Source organism: Zalophus californianus, chromosome 9 (assembly GCF_009762305.2).
Source record: "Zalophus californianus isolate mZalCal1 chromosome 9, mZalCal1.pri.v2, whole genome shotgun sequence".
Taxonomy (NCBI): Eukaryota; Metazoa; Chordata; class Mammalia; order Carnivora; family Otariidae; genus Zalophus; species Zalophus californianus.
The window spans coordinates 68,629,095-68,649,457 of NC_045603.1; the positions used below are offsets into that span (position 1 = coordinate 68,629,095).

Consider the following 20,363-nt stretch of genomic DNA (forward strand, 5'->3'; position numbering starts at 1 on the left):
GGGTGGGAGGATGGGTTAGCCTGGTGATGGGTATTAAAGAGGGCACATTGTGCGTGGAGCACTGGGTGTTATGCACAAACAATGAATCATGGAACACTACATCAAAAACTAATGATGTAATGTGTGGTGATTAACATAACAATAAAAAAATTTAAAAGAACATATTATGAGCCAGCAAATTAGATAATCCTGAAGAAACTAATGAGATTTTTAAAAATTTGCTATCCTTACCCCTTGTCAATGGTTAATTTTCTATTTCAACTTGAGTGGGCATGGGTATCCAGATTAAACCCTGTATCTGCGTGTGTCTTGGGGGGGGTTGTTTCTGAATGAGACACTTCCTCATAATAAGTCTTCATCTCTTTCTCTATCTATCTTCATCTCCTATATCTGTATCTGCACATCCTATATGTTCTGACTCTGTGGAGAACCCTGATTAATATACCCCTCACTCCCCATATTGAATGTAAATAATGATCCCGCCTCCTACCTAACTGAAAGGATTTGATTGGCACAGTACATTCCCCTACAACATTTATCAGGGAGGAGATCAGAGAATTTGAGCATATCATGCTACATAAATGAGACAATTCTGAGTACATTGCCTCACTCTTTATATACTTATTCAAATTTTATTGAGCTAGAAAGTATGATACAATTAATATTTAATTCCTCTCCCCACCTCAGGTTGTCCTTATAGGCAGAATCAAGGACATTGTAATCTAATAGAAGATACAGACGTGTAAACATCTAGAGGAAGAGAATGTTAAAGATACTAGAAGAGATGAAATGTAGGTCATATAGGAACACAATAGAGCAGTCAGTTCTACTTTGGAACGTGAAGAAAGACTTAATAAAAGAGGTGATACTTGAGTTTATACTGGGGGAAGATGCTGAGCAAAAGCGGAGTGAAATTGTACAGTGGCTCATTAGAAGAGCAGTAAGTAGTCTAACATGGCTGGATGATTAGACCCACTGTGCATGGGAAAAAAAACAACAGAAAACAGAAAAGAAGTCAGAGGGTCTTGAGTACCAGATAGGATTCTGCCTTTTATCAGAATTGATGTTTGTTAGAAAATCACGCATGGAACTCAAAACTCAGCTCAACTTTAGTTCCATCCCAAACCCTCTGAGCTGGAACTTCCAGGTGCGAGACCTGATTGGGTACATATTTTGTAAATACTTCTCTGACTAGAAATTCCCCAAATTGTTCCCTGTCCTTTATGGGCACAGAGCTAAATGGCATTTTCTGTCATCCTTTGCAGTTAGGCAGGCCCTGCAACAGAATTCTGGCCAGTGGAATGCAAAAAGTGATGTATGTCATTTCCAGATATGTTCCTAAAACTTCCTATAGAGTCTTCCTCACCTTCTCGCCTTCTTCATCAGCCAGCTACACCGAAGACCAAGATCCCAGAGAGTCAAGGAACCACTTATTGGAATATATCTGAAACCTCAAGTCGCTAAATGGAAAGCCACCAATTGGAAACCCAATTTAATTGCAACATGAGCAAGAAAGGAAATTTTGTTGTTAAGGTACTGGGAATTTGGAGTTGTAGACAGTATTATTAAAAACCACTGGTGAGGGATGCCTGGGTGGCTCAGTTGGTTAAATGTCTGCCTTTGGCTAAGGTCATCATCCCAGAGTCCCAGGATCGAGCCCCACGTCCTCTGGGCTCCCTGCTCAGTGGGGAGCCTGCTTCTCCCTCCACCCCTCACCCTACTCATGCTCGCTCTCTTTCTCAAGTAAATAAAAAAAATCTTTAAACAAACAAACAAAACCCCACTGGTGAGCAATATATGGTCACTGAAAGAGTGAAATAACACGTTCAGATTTAGACCCTAGAAAGATCGTTCTGATAAAAGTATAGAAAATGGATTGCACTGGACAAGGTGAGAGTCAGGAAGACCAGTTAAGACCACCCTGCAGTTTTCCTAAGAAGAGATGATCAGATCTCTGCATGGCAGTAGGTAATAATGACAGAGAGGAGAGCAGACTGGTGAGACACAAAGGTGATACAATCTATTTCCCCCAGAAAGAGACCATTGGATATGCAAATGGCAGAGCCTCCCAGTTTTCTGGCATATTGGAAACTCTAAATATTGCTCTTCAAATTCAAGAGCATTTTAATTTGTTCAAAGGCAATTTTATAGTAATTTAATCATTATCAAATCTGAATAGTAATTGTTAGAGTTGTCTTTCCTGAATTGGTTATTGCTCTTTGTCTCACTTTACACATTTTATTTCAGTAAGAGTGACCAGTTTTAAGTGCAGACCTTTTCCTGTGTGGTTAGGTTGAAGTCAACTGGACTATCCAGGTAAAATAAGGTATTCAAAACAAATCAGTCTATAAGCTGAACGGAAAACCACAATACTGTTTTAAAATGTCATTCTTTAAACGACCATGGTGTGGCTGAGGTGTTGCCTGGATTCCATGGTACGGGGAAGGTACATTCTTCCTAAAAGGCAAGCTGGAGTGACTCCCTGATTTAGTGCCTCCAAATACAGCTGGGGAGATCCTGAAGTGCAGGGCTCAGGTGTGTGTGTTGGCTCTCGGTGAAATGCTGAAGACACTTCAGGATTTATGAAAGGTGGTGGATTACTGGCACGATGAGAAAGTCCTGATAAGAGAAGCTGCTAAAGCAATCATAAAAGGAAAGAAAATTTAAGAACGCTAGAGCAGAGAAAACCTTGAGGAATAAGTTTGGCCCAGCAGCTCCAAGGGATTACCACCATTGATTTCAGACAACTTAGCCACTTGCTTTAAACTAAGGAATCTGAACTTCTGTTAACAGGGAAATGTGTTAACATTGCAGTTTGTAGAGTCAAAACAATTACAGAGAGACAGAAAACTGGGAGCAAACAGCCTAACCATGTTAAGTGGCAGCATCAGCCCAGAGCTGCTGGTGAAGGCAAACCGAATGGGTTCCATTGAAAGGTGGACACTGCAGGGGGTGGGGGGTGGGGGACGGGTGCCCACACCTGCGATATAACCTCACATCTGCACAACTCCCTGCAGTTCACAGAATTCTTCCCCATAGACTTTTAGGTCACCCTCTTCAGAACTCTGTGGGGTATTCCCACTGGGGGGATAAGAAACTAAGGGTTATAGTGTTCCAGGGACATGTTTGTGAAGCCAGTGCTTGTCCTATCACAGTACAGCTTCCTCACCTTGATGACAATTTTTAAAAATAATACATTTTGGATGGTTTCTTCAAAATACAGTTATTTCTAGAGCCCCTATTCAAATTAAGCTTTCTAAATCTGTCCATTCACGAATCATTCTTTTTCCTTGTTTGAATATTCATACCTATCCCTCACCCTGACATCTGCCTGGGGGTGTGTTCAAAAGAGGTCAATTCTTTCCCCGCCCCCAAGAAAAGTGAAATCATGAAATAAACCAATTCCAATGCGGGAAATTGTGTCAGAACAAATCTGTGTTGTGGATTTATAAATGTAGTTTAAATCAGAACACCTGGCAATGAACTGAATGCTTCTGTCATTTAATTCAACTTTATCTGTTTCAGTCATAAGATACAACCTGTAGATTGCATCCAGATACCTGTTAGTAATTATTTAGCTCAGATTCTTGAGAGATAAGAGTTGCTAGAAATCAAGCATCTGAACAGTTTTACAGTGTTCCTCAGGTCATCCTCACCAAAAGATCCTGTTTGCAATGGAGTCTATAGTTTGAATAGATCTTAATGAAGGATTATAATGGGAAATAATGGGGCTTTGGAGTCAGACAAATCTGCATTCAAATCTTAATTCTGTATTTACCAGCCTTGTGACCTTGGGCAGATTAATAAACCTCTCTGCGCCTTAGTTTTTATCATCTGTTAAGTAAAATTAACCATATTTACCTTCAGTGGTTAATGTGAGGATTAAATGGGATAATTTATATGCATGTAGTAAATACTCAAAATGGTAGTCTTATTCATATGAGCATTGAGCAATGATCTGGATAGAATGAAAAAATTTATTAGGGTTTGGAGCATCTATAAATTTGTTTTGTGACTATATTTCTCAATTGTAAGTTGTAGTCGTCCTCCTCAATCATGCAGGTAGGTCCTCAAAAAGCTCAGTAGTACAATTATTTGGTGTAAAGGAACTTAAGACCCTTATGAAAAATTGTGTTGGAGGATAGAGGTAAGAAATAAGCCTGTGAAATACCTTATATGTGTTTTATACTCTCTGAAGTAAAATAACTGATTCCTTACACTAAATTAAAATAATACTGTGGTATATTACACATATTAAATTAGTAATATTAATTTTGTTTCTCATTAAAAATGCTCAGAATGTCTATCATAAAGCATCTGTAAGACATTTTTGTTTACAAGATGTCAACTTTGATACACTGATAAAATGTTTACAAACAGACTTTGCCCCCATCTTTGTTCTTCCCTCAAGGATGTTCCGGTCTCTCTGAATTGTTACGTGTTGGTTTTTGTTTTTCTCTTCTCACATTGCCCACTCCACCCATACCCACCTCTGTTGTTTGTTTCATAGGCCCATGTCCCCTCGCCCAGGTCTCACCATGCTCCTTGGGGCAGACACAGAATAATGTGAGTGCTAGAATGCTTAAGAAACTAATCAACCAACCAACCAACCTTTTGTATAACCCCCTCAGCTATGTTGAACATCTGTTCTTGAGTCCTGTTAGGACTCCTATTAGGTAGGAGTATCGGAGTCACGATAACTTTATGCTGACGTTTCTTCTACAAAGGCCTCCTTCCCCTGCCCAGAGTTCTAAAGCCCATTCACAGTCAAACTGCCATTTTCCATTTCCAAGATTCCATGACAGCAACTTGCATTCATGTTCCACCATCTACCTAACCTTCTCTTTCCATTATAAATATCCACCTCTTTTTCCAGTTAGCTTCAACAAGAATGACTTGTGAGCGAGCACCTGGGTGGCTCAGTCGTTAAACGTCTGCGTTCGGCTCAGGTCATGGTCCCAGGGTCCTGGAATCGAGCCCCGCATCGGGCTCCCTGCTCCGCGGGAAGCCTGCTTCTCCCTCTCCCACTCCCCTGCTCGTGTTCCCTCTTGCTGTGTCTCTCTCTGTCAAATAAATAAAATCTTAAAAAAAAAAAAAGTGATTTGTGAGCTATAAATACCACATCTAAACTTCTCTAGTTGTTCAGATTATAATTCAGTTCTAGTCCAGTCTAAATGCTAGTAAGCAAAATATTTATGACCTTGATTCTCTTATCTATATCAGTTCCCATTAATCACAAGCCTATGCACATAAATATGTTTAAAAATTCGGGTAAATGAGAAAAGTGCCAGTTTGCCTGTTGCAAAACTAATGGACTTGCTCTCCCCCTCTTAATGGCAGGACTAGCTAATATAGGTTAGAGTTGAATTCTGAGGGGCAAAGCTGGAGGACATCAGACCAGATAGAGTAGCGAGCCATCACAGTCTGAGCAGGAAGAAACCGATAAAAGCATAATACCCAGATTGTGGCTGCATAGCCAAGAGTTTTAATTTAAAATAGGGATCAGTTTCAGAGTGAGGACAGATAGAGGATAAGCAATAACGGGGTGCTAAGGTCTTAGGTGAAAGTCAGAGAATTCAGTTGGCACCATGAGTCATCAGTTACAGGGACAGCTAGGAGTGATTTATTAGCATTACCTTTCCCGAGTTTCATATTGGGTTGTGTTGGTCATCCACAGGGTAGGCACATAATGTACCAGAATTGCTTATGGGGCCCAGTTGTGAGCTATGACAGCGGTATTGACTCCCTGTCTCAACTCTGAGCGTCTGTGTTGCACAACTTCTTTGACATGGCCTTGTCAGCCAGTAGTGCTGGTGGGAATTACTTGTTGTGAAATCTGATGCTATCAATGTAAAAGGAGATTTTGTTCCTGGCTGACTCTCCGGGCAAATGGAGAACAAATAATTCTTAGCACTTCTAATAGGATTCACAGGTGATCTTAGCTGTGCTAAAAGATAAGTGAGCATGGTAAGTGGCCAGCATGGGGAGAGTACGAGATAACTAAGTATGGTTATGTAATATAAACGGACATGTAGTGATGAGATTTATGTCTAGGCATATATTATCAGGCATAAATTCATAGTGTTTACTTAATTTTCCATTTAAACTACTAATGAAGTACTCTATAATGTAGGATACTAAAATTGTGTGAAATTAGTACAAATTGTGCACTGCATGAAAGAAAATACTGTAATTACTGAACAGTAGAAATATAATTGTTTATAGACCTTAAGCATCATTGCAATTAAGGCGTCACATTTGTTATGCTTTCTTTAGAATCTGTGGTTAGTGATTTTTTTAATCCTTTTTTTAACTCTTCATTTTCCAGGTTTACTACACATTTTTTATTTGTAATGCCGTTGATAGTCCAAAAGGTTTGGTATTCAAAAAGCTCTGTAGAGTCATAGTCTATTGGTATATGACTCATGATTCAAGACTAAACATTAAGTACATGTGATTTTGACTTTTACTATTTTATTTTATTTTATTATTTTATATTTTTTATATTTTTTATTTATTTTATTTTTAAATTTTATTTGCTAATCCTTAACTGCTATAAGTGCAGATGTGATGTGCTATCTAAAAGAGGTAGCAAAAGAAGGAAGGAGACCCATAGGTAGATAAATATGTCAACATTGATATACATAACCGTTGGAAACCTTCAAAGACTTGGATCTTGTTTAAATGCCATTAAATGTCATTAAAATTCTATTGCTGAAAAAAAATGCCATTACTGGAAAATATTCTATTTGTTATCAAAACTTCGGGAAAACTTTAAAGATCTATTTTCATATCAGCTGATAGCCAACTTCTCTAGTCAATCCCTAGAAACACATAAGCATAATGCTCTAGGGTTATTTTTTTCCATCTTCTTTTAATTAGATTACATCATTGAACCACTTTTTCCTTAACACCCACCTAAAAATTCTTAATATTTTCATAAGGACTGCATACTGATCATGAATACCCACTTTCTAAATCAACTTCCTTCTTCATTCTACAAGACAATGACTTTCAGAATAAAATATATAGAGTCCTAGGTGGTATTATTTACTTGTCCTAGAGTCAAAAGTTGAATGTTTTATACTATGCAAATTTGGTAATGGCCAATGTTACCACATATAAGCAATAACATGGTAAGGTTCTTTGGACAGTATGGTCAGTGGGTTACTAAGGTAAGCTTGATCTCTGCATTTTTAGTGTCAGAGATATTTATGATTCTAAGTAGCACCAGGCATGGCTATTAAAGGTAAAAGAAACAGCAGGGGCATGGTTCCAATTGCTTAGTAAACAATTGTAGGAAGATGTTTATTAAAGCTGGCTCTCAAGTGACAGATAAATGCATAGTTCTATTATGCATGCTAAATTCAGCATGCTGCAAGCTTAAAAGCAGATAGATCAAAACAAGAGAGATTTTAAAAATCATAAAGACAAAATACAGCTATGTCAGTATATGACAGGAAAATAATTTGGTCTTAAAAGTGATCTCCCCTAACCCCCTCAAGAACATGTAACCACAATTTATGGAACAAAATTAAAAGCACGTTGGGTGTATTCCATTTTTTAACTCATCTGGCACCAAGTTAAAAAAATTAAATGGGCTGTTGTTAAACTAAGATACAAGTGAATCCCTTTATTACAAACAAAAAACTACATCACATAATTATTGATATATAATTTATATTTATTAATGCATGATGTTTAATTCTTTAAAAAAATGCACACACAAAACAAGCTACTTGAATAGATTCTTTCATGCACATCTTTTTCTACCTCACAAGGTTCTGCTGCATGATTTTTAGAGGAGTTCCCTTATTCAAGGTTGGCATATGTTTTTCAATTTTCATTGTCCAGAGCCATATTTACAGAAAGATGTACAAATATTGCAGATAGTACAACTCTCACATGATTAAAACTTCAGTCCCTTGGGCTTTCTAGCGCTTTGTGTAAATGCCAATAAATTTGAGAGTTCACCCAACTGTGCCTCTTAACCTTTGTTCCCATAGGTGAAGGGCAGGATATTTAATCAAGTAGCAATTTATCTTTAATTAGGAAAACATAATTAGGTATTATCATCTAATTGCAATTACTGGTTGGAGAAAGCCACATTTCACAGGTAGTGACCCATGCTGGATTATCGTTCTCCTCATACTGAATTTCGAATCTGTATTTGTATTTGGCAGATAGCCAAAACAAATTCAAAGGTTATCAGCAGGCCTCTGTGCAATCCTGCTGTCAAAGTCACCAACTCCACTGCTGAATAGGAAACAAGAGATACTTCCTAAGCCACATCACGACTATATCTGTTTCCTGCTAAGACATCAAATGTAGATCAAAATAATTGTATACAAAAAAAACCCATGTGAAGTAGGTTTGAGGACTGTTACACACTTCAGTTCTGGTACAGTTAAAAACAGTTTAATGTCTCAAGGCACCACTATGGTTGAACATCAGATACACGGGTAATCAGCTAATCGTCTACTATGCTGTAAAGTCAGTAAATAGCTTGTGCAATTGTGAAAAGCAATCTCTAGAGGACGTTAGATATACAGTAGGCACGTGTATTATAATACAAATAGAAAACAATGAGTCCTAGAAAAAGCATGTTGAGCACCGTTGTAGCATTGTTCGTGTTTCTTTACCTAACACTACGTAAACCTTACATTTACAAAAGGAAAGACTAACTTTTTTAAAGTTACACTCAAGTTTGCTTTTTTGTGCTATCTCCAAGTAAGGGAATCTAGTTCGTAGGCGTACTTTTAGAAGTCGTTGGGTCTGGATCAGCTTCTGTCGCACTGGTAGATTCATTCAAGTGCGAGCTCAAGTTTTCCGACGTGAGGTGGGAAGACTTGTAGACAATCTCGTTGAAGTCGGATCTGATGCAGACCAAGGGAGGGTCGCTCAGTGGGTCTTCCACTGAGGCCTGCGTGTTTTCTCGAGTGATTCCCATGTCCTTGCTGTGTTCTGACGGTGATTTTCTTTTCATGCGAGTGTAAGTTTTGTCTTGATTCTCCATGCCTTGCTCATTTTTCAGAAACCGTCCAAAGAACCAAATGAAGAATCCAAACCACACAAAAGCTATTAAACTTGGAACAAAAGCCAGACACTTGACATCAAGGCTAGCCCCTATGAACCTGCTGTGTAAGAACATATCTCCCTCAACATAGGTTTTGTTAGTCTGAGGGTTAGTGTGATTGGACCTCCATTCCCAGGAAAGTTTGGTTCTGTTCAAATCCTTTAAACTTTCTGAGTCTTTCACTGTGTATATCTTCTGCCCTGGGCCAATGTACTGTCCGTATTCATGAGGCTTATAAAATATTTGGTTCTTCCACATATTAAGATCCAAAATTAAGACGAGAAAGATAATTCCGTAGTTAAACCATTTACCTGCATAAAAAAAAAAAAAGAAATACTGCATATTAGTCAAAGACCTAGGAAATTGCAATAGGGCTTTCTCCAATAAAATGGAGATAATGGCATACAAGTATAAAGTGTTAATGTTTTAGGCCTGTTAGCAATTTTTTGAGATAGCTATGCTGCCATTAAGTGAATTGACAAAGGATATTTCCTAATTGTATTCTAGACACGTGAAAATGTGACTGTGGGTCCCAGAGTCAATAATTTATGCTCCTTACACTAACCAGATTAAGCCTCCTTGTTTTTGGGCTCCGCAGCTATACTCAAATTTGGTTCCATGTAGGTTATTCTCTAGAACACTTCACTTAATGTTTAAAAACAAAGTTCTAATGAAATCCTTAGAAAAGTCTAACATATGATTGAACATCTCTTACAGTTTTATAATTATGTGTAGGCAAGAAATAAATCATTTTGCAATGCAAACACAGCAGTATATCAATTGAATTCACATTGTTGTTTGTAGGTGACCTGTTGATTAAACCATTCAGATCAATAATTTGAGCATTCAAGACTTTAAAAATAATTGCATCAAATTCTCATTGAACAGTATCCATTTATCAGACGTATAAATACAACCAAAGCTGACAAACTGCTTTAGAAGACATGATTTGAAGAGTGAATATACAATTTCTTTGTAGTAGTTAAAATTTTCATACAAGTAAGACATTGCTTAGAGACATGTTATCTAATATAAACGCTGAAGATGTTGGGGAAAATGGAATAAAAACTGAGGGCTGTAGAATTATCTGCAGAAAGGATTTTGGAGGAAGTAGCAATTCGTGTGGTCCTTCGAAGAAAAGGACAGAGAATAGTCTGGAAAATGGTGCCTTTCTTTTAGTGTATGTTTTTATTATGCCACAGATAAAAGAGCATACAGGAAAAGATGAGGTGATACGGAAGAGAAGGGTGGGGAGAAAGAAGGAAAATAGCGGAGAATATTGTAGGAAGAGAATGCAGGAGAGGAACGAGAGACAAGTGAATTGAAAAAGTTCTGAGGTTCTCATCCAATATTAAGGAGGCAATAGCTGGTAGCTTCCACGATGGAAAGCAAGCTGAGAGAGTGGCCTCCGGTGCTTCTCTGTTGCAGCAGATACATACTTACTCTCTTGCTATAAACTACATGTGCTATGAAGCCAGACCCGATAGTGAGGAAGACAGGTCCTTGAATTTTCATGACTGACCATCACCTTCTTGACTCACAAAGGTCCCTTGGAGAAACCTGTACTCTCTCTAGGTCATTTTTATTAACTCACGAATAGAGCAGTCCCTCATAAAGTGGTCCCTGTATCTAGGGTAACAGGATATCAGAAACCACTGCTAAGCAGCATCACAGAATCAGGGAGAAGAAAGGAACACTCAGTGAGCTTGGAGTAAGGTGCTCTTCTGGTGGGAACAGATGCTCAGAGAATGTCAATAGACAAGGGAAAAAGATAAAATCAGTATAAAAATTGAAGTGAATATACACTGATCAAATTGAAAAGAAACCCTGAGGTTAGGAGGAGCTCTTCCCCAAACTTCCTACATTATTTTCCTCCCACCTAAGTTGAATGGTGCTGGGTGAATTTGACCACTACACTTTGACACTAAAGAATCACTTTATGTTATTTCTCATGTGACCTGGAGTCTGAATATTTAGATGAGAGGGAGGAGGAGCAAATTAACGTGTTGCAGAACATCAGTTAATGGGTTATAATCACCCCTCTCGAACACATCTTTACAGATCTGTGAGGGGAAGAACCACAGTCACAAAAAACTGCAGGCTAGAAATCAGCAGATGAAGCTCAGCCAGACGCTTAACTTAAATAATACAACCTTGGGTTACCTGTTTAACCTCTCCAGACCTCAATAGTTTTATTTTCAAATTGAGGAAACTGAACCAGATGACTTCTTGTCCTATGATTCTGTCCCCTTCCCCCAAATCCTTCTACTTATTAGCTATGTGAATTCAATTTTTTATTCGGTGAAATAGAGAATAATATCAACGTAACTACCTCAAAGGATGATTATGAGGAAAAAAATGAGAAGTTATATTTGAAGTTTCTCTGAAATATATTAAATTTGCCAAAAATGTAGAGGAATATTATTTCTGTAATTTCTTTCTTCTATGTCTTCAATCCAGTTAGTATAGGATCTCGGTGATAGAAGGACAGAAGATCATGTAAGGGTTTGCAAAAAAGATATATCCTAAAGGTGATCAAATGTCTCACTTTGGCTAAAACAGCAGGAATCACTGAGCACTGACATCATTGGGTAGATATAACTGGACCAGTTATCTAAGAGGACTCAGTGTGTAGTTATAGGTAAACATGCTTTGTGAATCAGCATATTTAACATGTTGAAAATTCTTAGCAACTGGTAATTTGTCTACAACTTGCAGGAGAATGGTCCTGAGACTAGGTCATTTATATACACAAATTTTGAAGCTAAAGAACAGGAAGTAGCATCTCCCCCCGCCGCCCTCCCCCCCCCCCCGCCCCCGGTAGACAGGCCATGTCAGGGTGGAAAGCGCAGAGGGGAGAGAACAGAGTGAGGCAGGTTCCCTATTGACATCCTATTTCTTTCCTTCTGTGGATGTAGCCCTGTCTCTACCCCTCCTACCCCCCTGTCAAAGCCAGTCAGCTGAACCTTGAAGCTGGTAAAAATGCAGAAGAAATGGCTCTTCTTAACTTTTTGTTTGTTTCCAGCCCACCTGACATAAACTGCTGGTCCATTTATGCATTTGCACAGAGGAAGGATGTTCATCTTTCGCTAACATCCTTCTATTTTCCCACAGTGCTTTGTTACTTTTGTAATGCTTTCTCCTCTTTAACAAATTGCTTTTGCCCTCTGAGATGTGGCAAACCGGAAAGCAAAATCACACGAGACAACTCAACGTCACTGTTCTTGTCTATCAAGTGAGGGGGTTGAGCTATTGATCCTTCAGGTTTCTCCCCAGCCCTAAAAATCTCTTTGATGAGTCTGTGAAATAAACATCACCTAAACCTTAACGTTTAATAATGGGCCAGGAAATCTCACCATTAGAGCAAAAAAAAGATGGAATACACGATTTTCATGCAGAGAAAGCTTTCCTTTAAAAATTGTATATTCTGAGAAACACTATTTACCATAAAAATAAAGTTGAGTCCCTGAAATGACCCACACGGAAAGGATATCAAACACAAAAAGGGAAAGAATAGAAATGCTCTCTTGCCATTTCCCAAGTGTGTTGTTGTGAATGTACAATCAACCATAACAAAAGGTTTAGTATTTCAGCATTAATCATAGGAGAGATTTTGCATTTCCCCCTGTTGTTTCAACTACATAGCATAATGTAAATCAGCAAGAAGGGAGGGTGAGAATCCATACATTATTTCTGTTAATCTCCTTGTTGAAATAGCTCACTGTCTCCTTTAATGAGAAATCACTGCGTGGTGTTGGTGGGATTACCTCTCTCTTGTATTTTGTACTTTTAATGAATCCTACCGATTGTCAAAAATGATATTATAATGGTAATTTTATCTTTTTACATTGTGGGAGATTATAGAATCCTGGGCTAGTTGGTTTTAAAAGGATTCTTCATTAAATATCACCGTCACTTGGCATAGGAAATGACAGCAATTTGGGGGAAAATGTAATTTTTTCAACTAAGGACAAAAGAGTATAAAGTGCTAATATTTCCATCATATAAGAGGGCTTTCGTTATTCAGATATGCAATTATAATATTAAAAAAATTTTTTACTCAGTAGAGTTGCCATGTAGCATTGAGACTGAGTTGTGCTGTGGGCACCTTCATACCAAATGAGTGCCACCACTTGGCCAGACTCTGGCATCCGGTGCAGATACATGAAATAGTCATGCTCCACAAAGCCTTTTAATACCCATTATGGGATAGCAAGCAACCATGGCCTTGAAAAAGATAAATGTTGGATAATTAAAGAAGTAACAGTTTGCTGTAACAGGCTTCTTGGCCATATTCAATGTCCTTTCATTCCAGACATGAGCCGTGAAAACAGGGCTCACTAAGGTAGCATCTCTTTAAGTAACTCCTATGTAATTTAGGGCTATCTGGAAACCACATTAAGTGCTTGGGTCATAAGGAGAACATTTAGTAAATTGAAGATATTTACTAAAAAATTTGTGAATTAATAAGAGCTATTTGAGTTAGTAAAGCATCATCTTAAGACTTAAAAGCAAATGAATATAGCTTCTCTAAGTGCCTCTCCTGTCATTGTCATTTCCTAAGTGGGACATAATCCAACATGATGAGTAGAGAGAGGTAGAAACTTGCGATGATACAAGGAGAAGAGAAAGCCACGGGGTTATACTGAATTAGGTGACCATTAGACTCTGACTTTCTTGAGATTAGGAATTGTGTCATGTTTGTTTCTGTATTCCCCAGATCCTAGCTTAGTTTTAGACACATATTAATTCAGAAAATGTCCGTTAACCAATAGGTAAACCCTAGATAATGTATCCAGACAAATCCAAGGAGTAAAGTCATAGTCTTTCAAATCAAATACATGTGTCACAGTGATCTGGTGAATTTTAGGATACTGCTAAAATCAGATATAATCTGGAAAACTGGGGAAAGCAAAATACTCATTTTGGAGATTATGATTCATTATATATTTCAAGTCTCTCTTCTGGCAGTAAAGACAATTCCAAAGAGTGTGTGAGTTTTATCTCAAAAATCCTCATATATGCACAAATGAAGACAGGGCACCTCAGTTTGAACATAGCAGGCCAGCTCAGGGGCAGCCAGGGCTGACAGGCTTTGGGCAAAGCATCCGTGGCCTTGAAGAAGATGAGTTTTGGACAAATATGAGGAATCGCTGCTTTATGTAGAAATAAACATAGTTAACTCTTAGAGCTGTATAAATGTGTTGAAAATAGAAACTGCTTCAGGAAAGGTTTAGAAAAATTCACAACTGAGAGACTAGCAAGAGGTCCTTGTGTACCCTGGGTAAATTAGTGATCTTCGGAGACTGTCACGGTGAACAGGATGCTCATATTTCCCTATAACAAGCCGCTTGTTAATTCTGTTGGACAGAATATTCTTCTGGATGAACCACTGGCCTGCCCTCCCCAGCATTTCCCACGATCCGACTGACACAGGAGAGCTCTTTAAAAAAGAATCTCTGGGAACTCATTTACCAGAAATTATGCACCTATGGAAATAAAACAGAGGGGTTTTATTCATTATTTTCCACACTCTCGCCATTGTAAGGCACCTGTGCCCTCACACCGCTCAGGAAGCTGGAACAGAACACAGACACTATGGAGGTTTGTTTACTTCTACATTTTCCATTTTTGCCGAAAAGTGTTCCCATGGGCACCATCGTGCCAAAAGAGTGAATTCTCTCCTCACAGATGCACAGGCCTTCCTTCTGGCCTTTCCCCCAACCCCCTCCTAATTTACTCAGATGATGGCCACCAATGGGACACTTCCTTTGTCTGGCTGGGATGACAGATGGCAGAGCTTCCGCCGGGATTGGCATTAATAGGACTCAGAGGAGCTTCCGAGAGTGAATTGAGAGGCCATTCTTCTCTCGCCTCCAGAGACTTAGTACGTCACATTTCGAATCCATCTTTGCACTCACCTCATAGGTAAAAGGGAAGGGGCCAGAGGAAATAATTACACGGTTACATTTAGCATTTATGTTTAAGAGAAGAACAATGGGCTTGAGCTAAAAGCACTGATGTGACCTAATCACTAATTATTTATCCCCTTTGTTACTGAAGTCAAAATTCCCAGAAAAAAATATTTTAACACACCCTTGGATAGAGACGATTTATTTTTATAAGCTGCAGCCCAGCTTATAAAATGAAAGCTCATACACATGGCAGCAAACCATCTGTCAAGGGGGATCCAGATGAGCTAAACAGATGCAACAATTCATTTCTGAAATGCATAAACAAAACTAGCATGGAATCAGGATTAGAAAATACCCAAATCCTAAATGCTTTTAAAATGTCAATGGGAACTCATCAGTGTCAGATAACCCTCTACATACACAGCTCTTCATTGGAAGAGAGATTTTTTTTTTTCCATTCTTAGCCTTCTCCTTCTTGACTCAGAACAGTAGATAACAGTAGAGAATTCAGAATAGTGGATAAATAATAAAAGAGCCCCTCTCAGGCTACCTAATATTTTTGAATTAAACAGGAAAACAAACTCTGGCAGGACTCTGAAAGCAAAAGCTGCAGGTAAAAGTATTGAGAATTTACTGAGTGCTTACCAAATGGCAGTGTTTTAAGGCCTTGTACGTATTAATTTAAATCTCACAACAACCCTATGGGACAAGAACCTTACTGTCCCCATTTAACAGATGAGAAAACTGAGCCTCTAAGAGGTTAAGGAGCTTGACAAGGGCCACACCAACAGTCAGTGGCTGAGCTAGAGTCCGGCACCAAACCATTACATTCCATTTTCTCAGCATGCACTGAACATCATTTCCAGAGCACAGAGAATTGATAGTTGAGGCCATGGTGGAGCCATCTTTGAACCCAGGAGAACCCTAGCAGAGTCTGCGCAGACTCTTCTAGTACAGAACAAACACAGGCAGAGAAAGCAATAGATGGAGCTGTCTGGGGGTCCACAGGATCGCTTCCTCTGTGGTCACCCAGATGTTTCCCGTCATACTCTGCTTTGGGACCTCTTTTCTTGGCCCCAGCTCTGAACTTTCCAGCTTCCAGCAGGACTCTCTAGCATGTGCCCTTCTCACTAGTACCCCATTTCTATTTGAATTTTCATTCTGCCCCTTGGCTTTTGATCTTAAGAGTTGCATATGAAAATAAAGCTGAGATGAGAGAAATTTTGACGGTAGAAAGTGTTTCTCAGCAGCAGTGTTGTCAAAGAGAGGGCCTCTGGCAGCATGTATAGGTATCACTGGCGATGCTTAAGAGAAGGCTGGATCCCAGGCTCCGCCTCCTACCTCAGGCATCTGGCTCTGCACATGAGGCTGATGGATCGTTTTAACAAATTCTCCAGGTGATTCTCATACACACTGAAATCTGAGAACCACTGGCGATAGATATAGAGAGTTTCATGCTTAATAACCCAGTGATAATACTATATTTACTCATCAAGGAAAGCACTGAGTTTCCCTACAAAAAGCAGCAGAACTTGGAGGAGCTGATCAAGTTAGCGTTTGTAGTTGACTTGGGAATTTGCAGGCTACTGACAACTGAGCATACTAAAATACAACATGTACCATGTTTTTGGAAATTTTATCTAGGTTTCCCCAGAAACAATTATCTTACAAAGTCAGATAAAAAAAAAAGGCCCTTTCACAGGAGACTCGCTGCTACTTCAGAATGTCCTCAGCCACATCTTCAGCAACTAACAGAACAAAGAGAGTAACAGAACAACACAAGAGGGGAACAGTTCAGACTTTCTTCAGCCTCCACACCTGCCACCATTTTCCTAGAATTTTTTTATCACGGATCTGGGGCGGCGCATGATCATCCTACCATAAATTGGGTTTAAATTGTTTATGGTGGAACGCTTCATCCCAAATCCCACGTGTGCCCTATTTTATTTTGGATTTAAACTCCAGAATCCTCAGAGGTCTTCCTGGCAGATCTGGGAACCCAATCATTTGCATGGCCCATCGCAGGAAGACAGTCCAGCTTCACCTGTGGCTTCTCCAGCACCAAGGAGCAGTTCCCAACGGCCATCACCTGGGGGTGCTTTTCTAAAGTCCCATTCCCTGGCCTTGGCCCAAATTTCTTGAGTTGGAACTATTAGGAATGGGGCCCAACAATGTGTTTATAAATATATATCTCGAATGATATGATATTCAGCATCATTTGGCAAACACTGCATCAGAACCTTAACTACAATATATTTCCACCTTCTCACAACCGTTATTAATGTGCAGTTTCCATTACAAGAACTTAGCCAGTTTTTCTTCCTTTTAAGCTTCTGGAAAGTAATACGTGGTGGAATAAAGGTTTTAGCTCAACTGCATAGGAGGCTTTATCTCAAAGCTAATTACATTGAAGCTTCAAGGACTCCTGTATGCGTGTCCTTCTTCCAAGGCACTGAAAGTAATTTTTAGTCGTAATTTTGCTTTGATATTCTTAACTAGAGCATTCCAGATTGGGTAAGCTTTGGGCACCACAGAACCTGAACCTGTCCCTGTCCATAAATGATAGCATATATCATAGCATATATATCAAAGCCCTGCCAAATAGCTCCAAATTAAATATTTTTTAAAAATTTTATTTATACGTTTGAGAGCGAGAGAGACAGAGAGAGCACAAGCAGGGTGAGAAGTAGAGGGAGAGGGAGAAGCAGACTCCCTGCTGAGCCAGGAGGCTGACATGGGGCTTGATCCCTGGACCTGGAGATCATGACCTGAGCCAAAAGCAGACGCTTAACCGACTGCCACCCAGGCGACCCCCAAATGAAATATTTTTAATAGCTTGATTTTTTTTCTTACCAGTGGGTTCCTCTGAATATTCCACCCCCCTTTTAACCTGATAGTATGCACTGTAGCAGTACATTTTTGACGGGGATTCTGATATTCAGAAACAATATTAGTGCCATGGTGGCCTGGGACAAGAGCTGATAGTAAGAACAGATGGTCCACGCAAAAGCCCACCCAAAGGGACATGATGATGCCATTTGTGTGATAGCTGTTTGAGAAGTCCAAGAGGGTAGCATGCTGCAGAGATTAAGTGGGGACTCTGAAACCACACTATGTGACCTGAACTCAAATTGATTGATTTACCCAGTGAATTTAATAGATGGGCCTCATTCATTTTAAATAGGAAAAGAAACCTGCTGCATCTTCCCTATTCATGAGCTCATTCTCCAGTTTAGGAAGGTCGCCTCATGCTCAAAGCAAAAACCAGCCTTCAAGTTGGGAAGCAAAGGTTTTTTGCAAGACTCAGATATTCACGTTTTCTGTCCTCAGGCTATTTTTACTCAGCAGCACAGACGGTAGTGTAAGCACGGATTTCTTCAGCAGTTTTTATTATAGCAGGTGTGGGATCCTAAGTCATTGTCCTTAAAACACACACACGTTCACTACGTACATTTGAACAGCTTGGGAGCTGACGCCACCCTTTATGTGATCATTTAGCTGTCTGCCTCTGGTTAGGAGAGAAAAAAAGGTATAAAACAGAACTTCAGGAAGACCTTCTTCAGACAAGAATGACTGAGATGTCATGAAGGAATATTATAATAAATCATAACGGAGCCGTTTCAAAAGGAGGGCATCTCTGCAAATGAAAGAATCTGAGGATCCGCAAGCGACTCACCTGAGAGAAACATGAGCTCTGCCACAGAAGGAGGTTTTGATCAAATGAGAAGTGGCCTAACTCCCTAAAGGCATAGGGTCTGATTGGCGCTCTCGGATACCACTGTTCCAATCTCAGCAGTAACTGAGGAATGCAGTAAAAAGGGTGTTGATGGTGAAAAAACATACTGAGCTGTATGTTGTGGGAGAAAGCAACCAAGAAGTTTCTTCTCATGAAGGAACCCAAGGTGGAGGGGTATGTGGAGGATGGCAGAGATAGCTAGCTATCCACGCCGAAACTGCGGCCTCCCACGAGAACAGCAGATGTGACACCGAAGGGGCTGCCCAACCGCGGACCACATTTCTTCCTTGACTCTAAGTTGGGCTCTCTGATGAGCTACTAGAGGGCATATGTCAAGGTGATTAGGGAAAAAGAGAAGCCTTCTTCGTCCTCTTCCCCATTCTCGCCATTCCCCTTTGCCTGCTGGATGCTGAAATCCAAATGACTAAAGCCGCTCATAGCCCAAGTCCCAGAATGATAGTTTGGAACCCCCAACTGACCCAGAACCACCTTGCGCTATTAAGTGAGTGAGAAATAAAACTAGATGTATGCATGCCTCTAAAATGTTACCACTTGCTTTTTTTTTTTTTTTAAAGATTTTACTTATTTATTTAATTGACAGACAGACAGCGAGAGAGGGAACACAGCAGGGGGAGTGGGAGAGGGGAGAAGCAGGCTTCCCGCCGAGCAGGGAGCCCGATGTGGGGCTCGATCCCAGGACCCTGGGATCATGACCTGAGCCGAAGGCAGACGCTTAACCAACTGAGCCACCCAGGCGCCCCCCCACTTGCTTTTTTATAGCAGCTGGTATTACTCTAAGTAGGAGACAGTCAAATCACGTTCAAAGTTACAGCATACCTGTTATGTGAATACGATACTCCTCCTTGAAGATCTTTTGGAAGAAAGGAATCTTGAACTGCATGTGAGGAGTGTGCAACCCAGGAAGATTTACATCAACATCTCCCATAAAATGTGGGAATTCCCAGTCCTGTCAAAGAAAATCAACATAAAAACGTATTTGTGATTTGTTTCATTCCTAAGCAGCAAAACACCCAAAATTGACTTTTTACAAGCACTTATTTTAAAATCATTTAAATGCAGCAAGCTGTTGGATGTATCTGTTTCATTCCGTGATGGTTATTTTATGTACATTAGGTAGTTGTATGCATTCAAAATCAAAATTAAGTCATAACTTACATCCTCAGATTTTCTCTTTAATGTGGTAATAAGAAACCAATAGAGAATTGATTTGCATCTATACATGTTTCTCTCTTTCATTCTGGAGAACTGATCTTAAATTTTTATAGGAAGGAAGAGATCCATATTTTATAAATATGTGGTAATTTTGTTATATTTTATTTCACTACCTTTAAAAAATATGAACCCCATAATGCTATGTTTTGTGTAAGAAGACAAAGTAAAGAGGATCTAATTCACTTAACCAAGTTTTTCAAGCCACATCCAAGAGCCTTTTATTAATCACCTCTGCTAGGAACTACATGAAGTGGAAAAATGCCAAAGACTCTGTTCTGTTCTCTTGCAATTTAGCATCAATTTGAACCAAATGATGGAGGGCCTGACATGCTAGCATGAGAGATGAACGATGAATTAATTCCCAAATTGTCTTAGTTATTTTCTTGTTGTAAGGCAAAATCAG

At 39.4% G+C, this 20,363-nt stretch overlaps 1 protein-coding gene across 6 annotated transcripts in view; it reads right to left on the reverse strand.

Annotated features, from left to right (window-relative positions):
* Positions 1-7,666: 7,666 nt before the first annotated feature.
* The window catches only part of TMEM117 (transmembrane protein 117), a 472,857-nt gene continuing 460,160 nt past the window's right edge, over positions 7,667-20,363 (reverse strand). For all 6 annotated transcript variants that reach the window (XM_027595076.1, XM_027595072.1, XM_027595073.1 and 3 more), the window contains 2 exons: positions 19,565-19,694; positions 7,667-9,387 (listed from right to left, as the gene is read on the reverse strand). In XM_027595076.1, the coding sequence (XP_027450877.1) occupies positions 8,741-9,387; positions 19,565-19,694 (777 nt within the window). In that variant the 3' untranslated portion in view covers positions 7,667-8,740. The remainder of the gene's footprint in view (positions 9,388-19,564; positions 19,695-20,363) is intronic.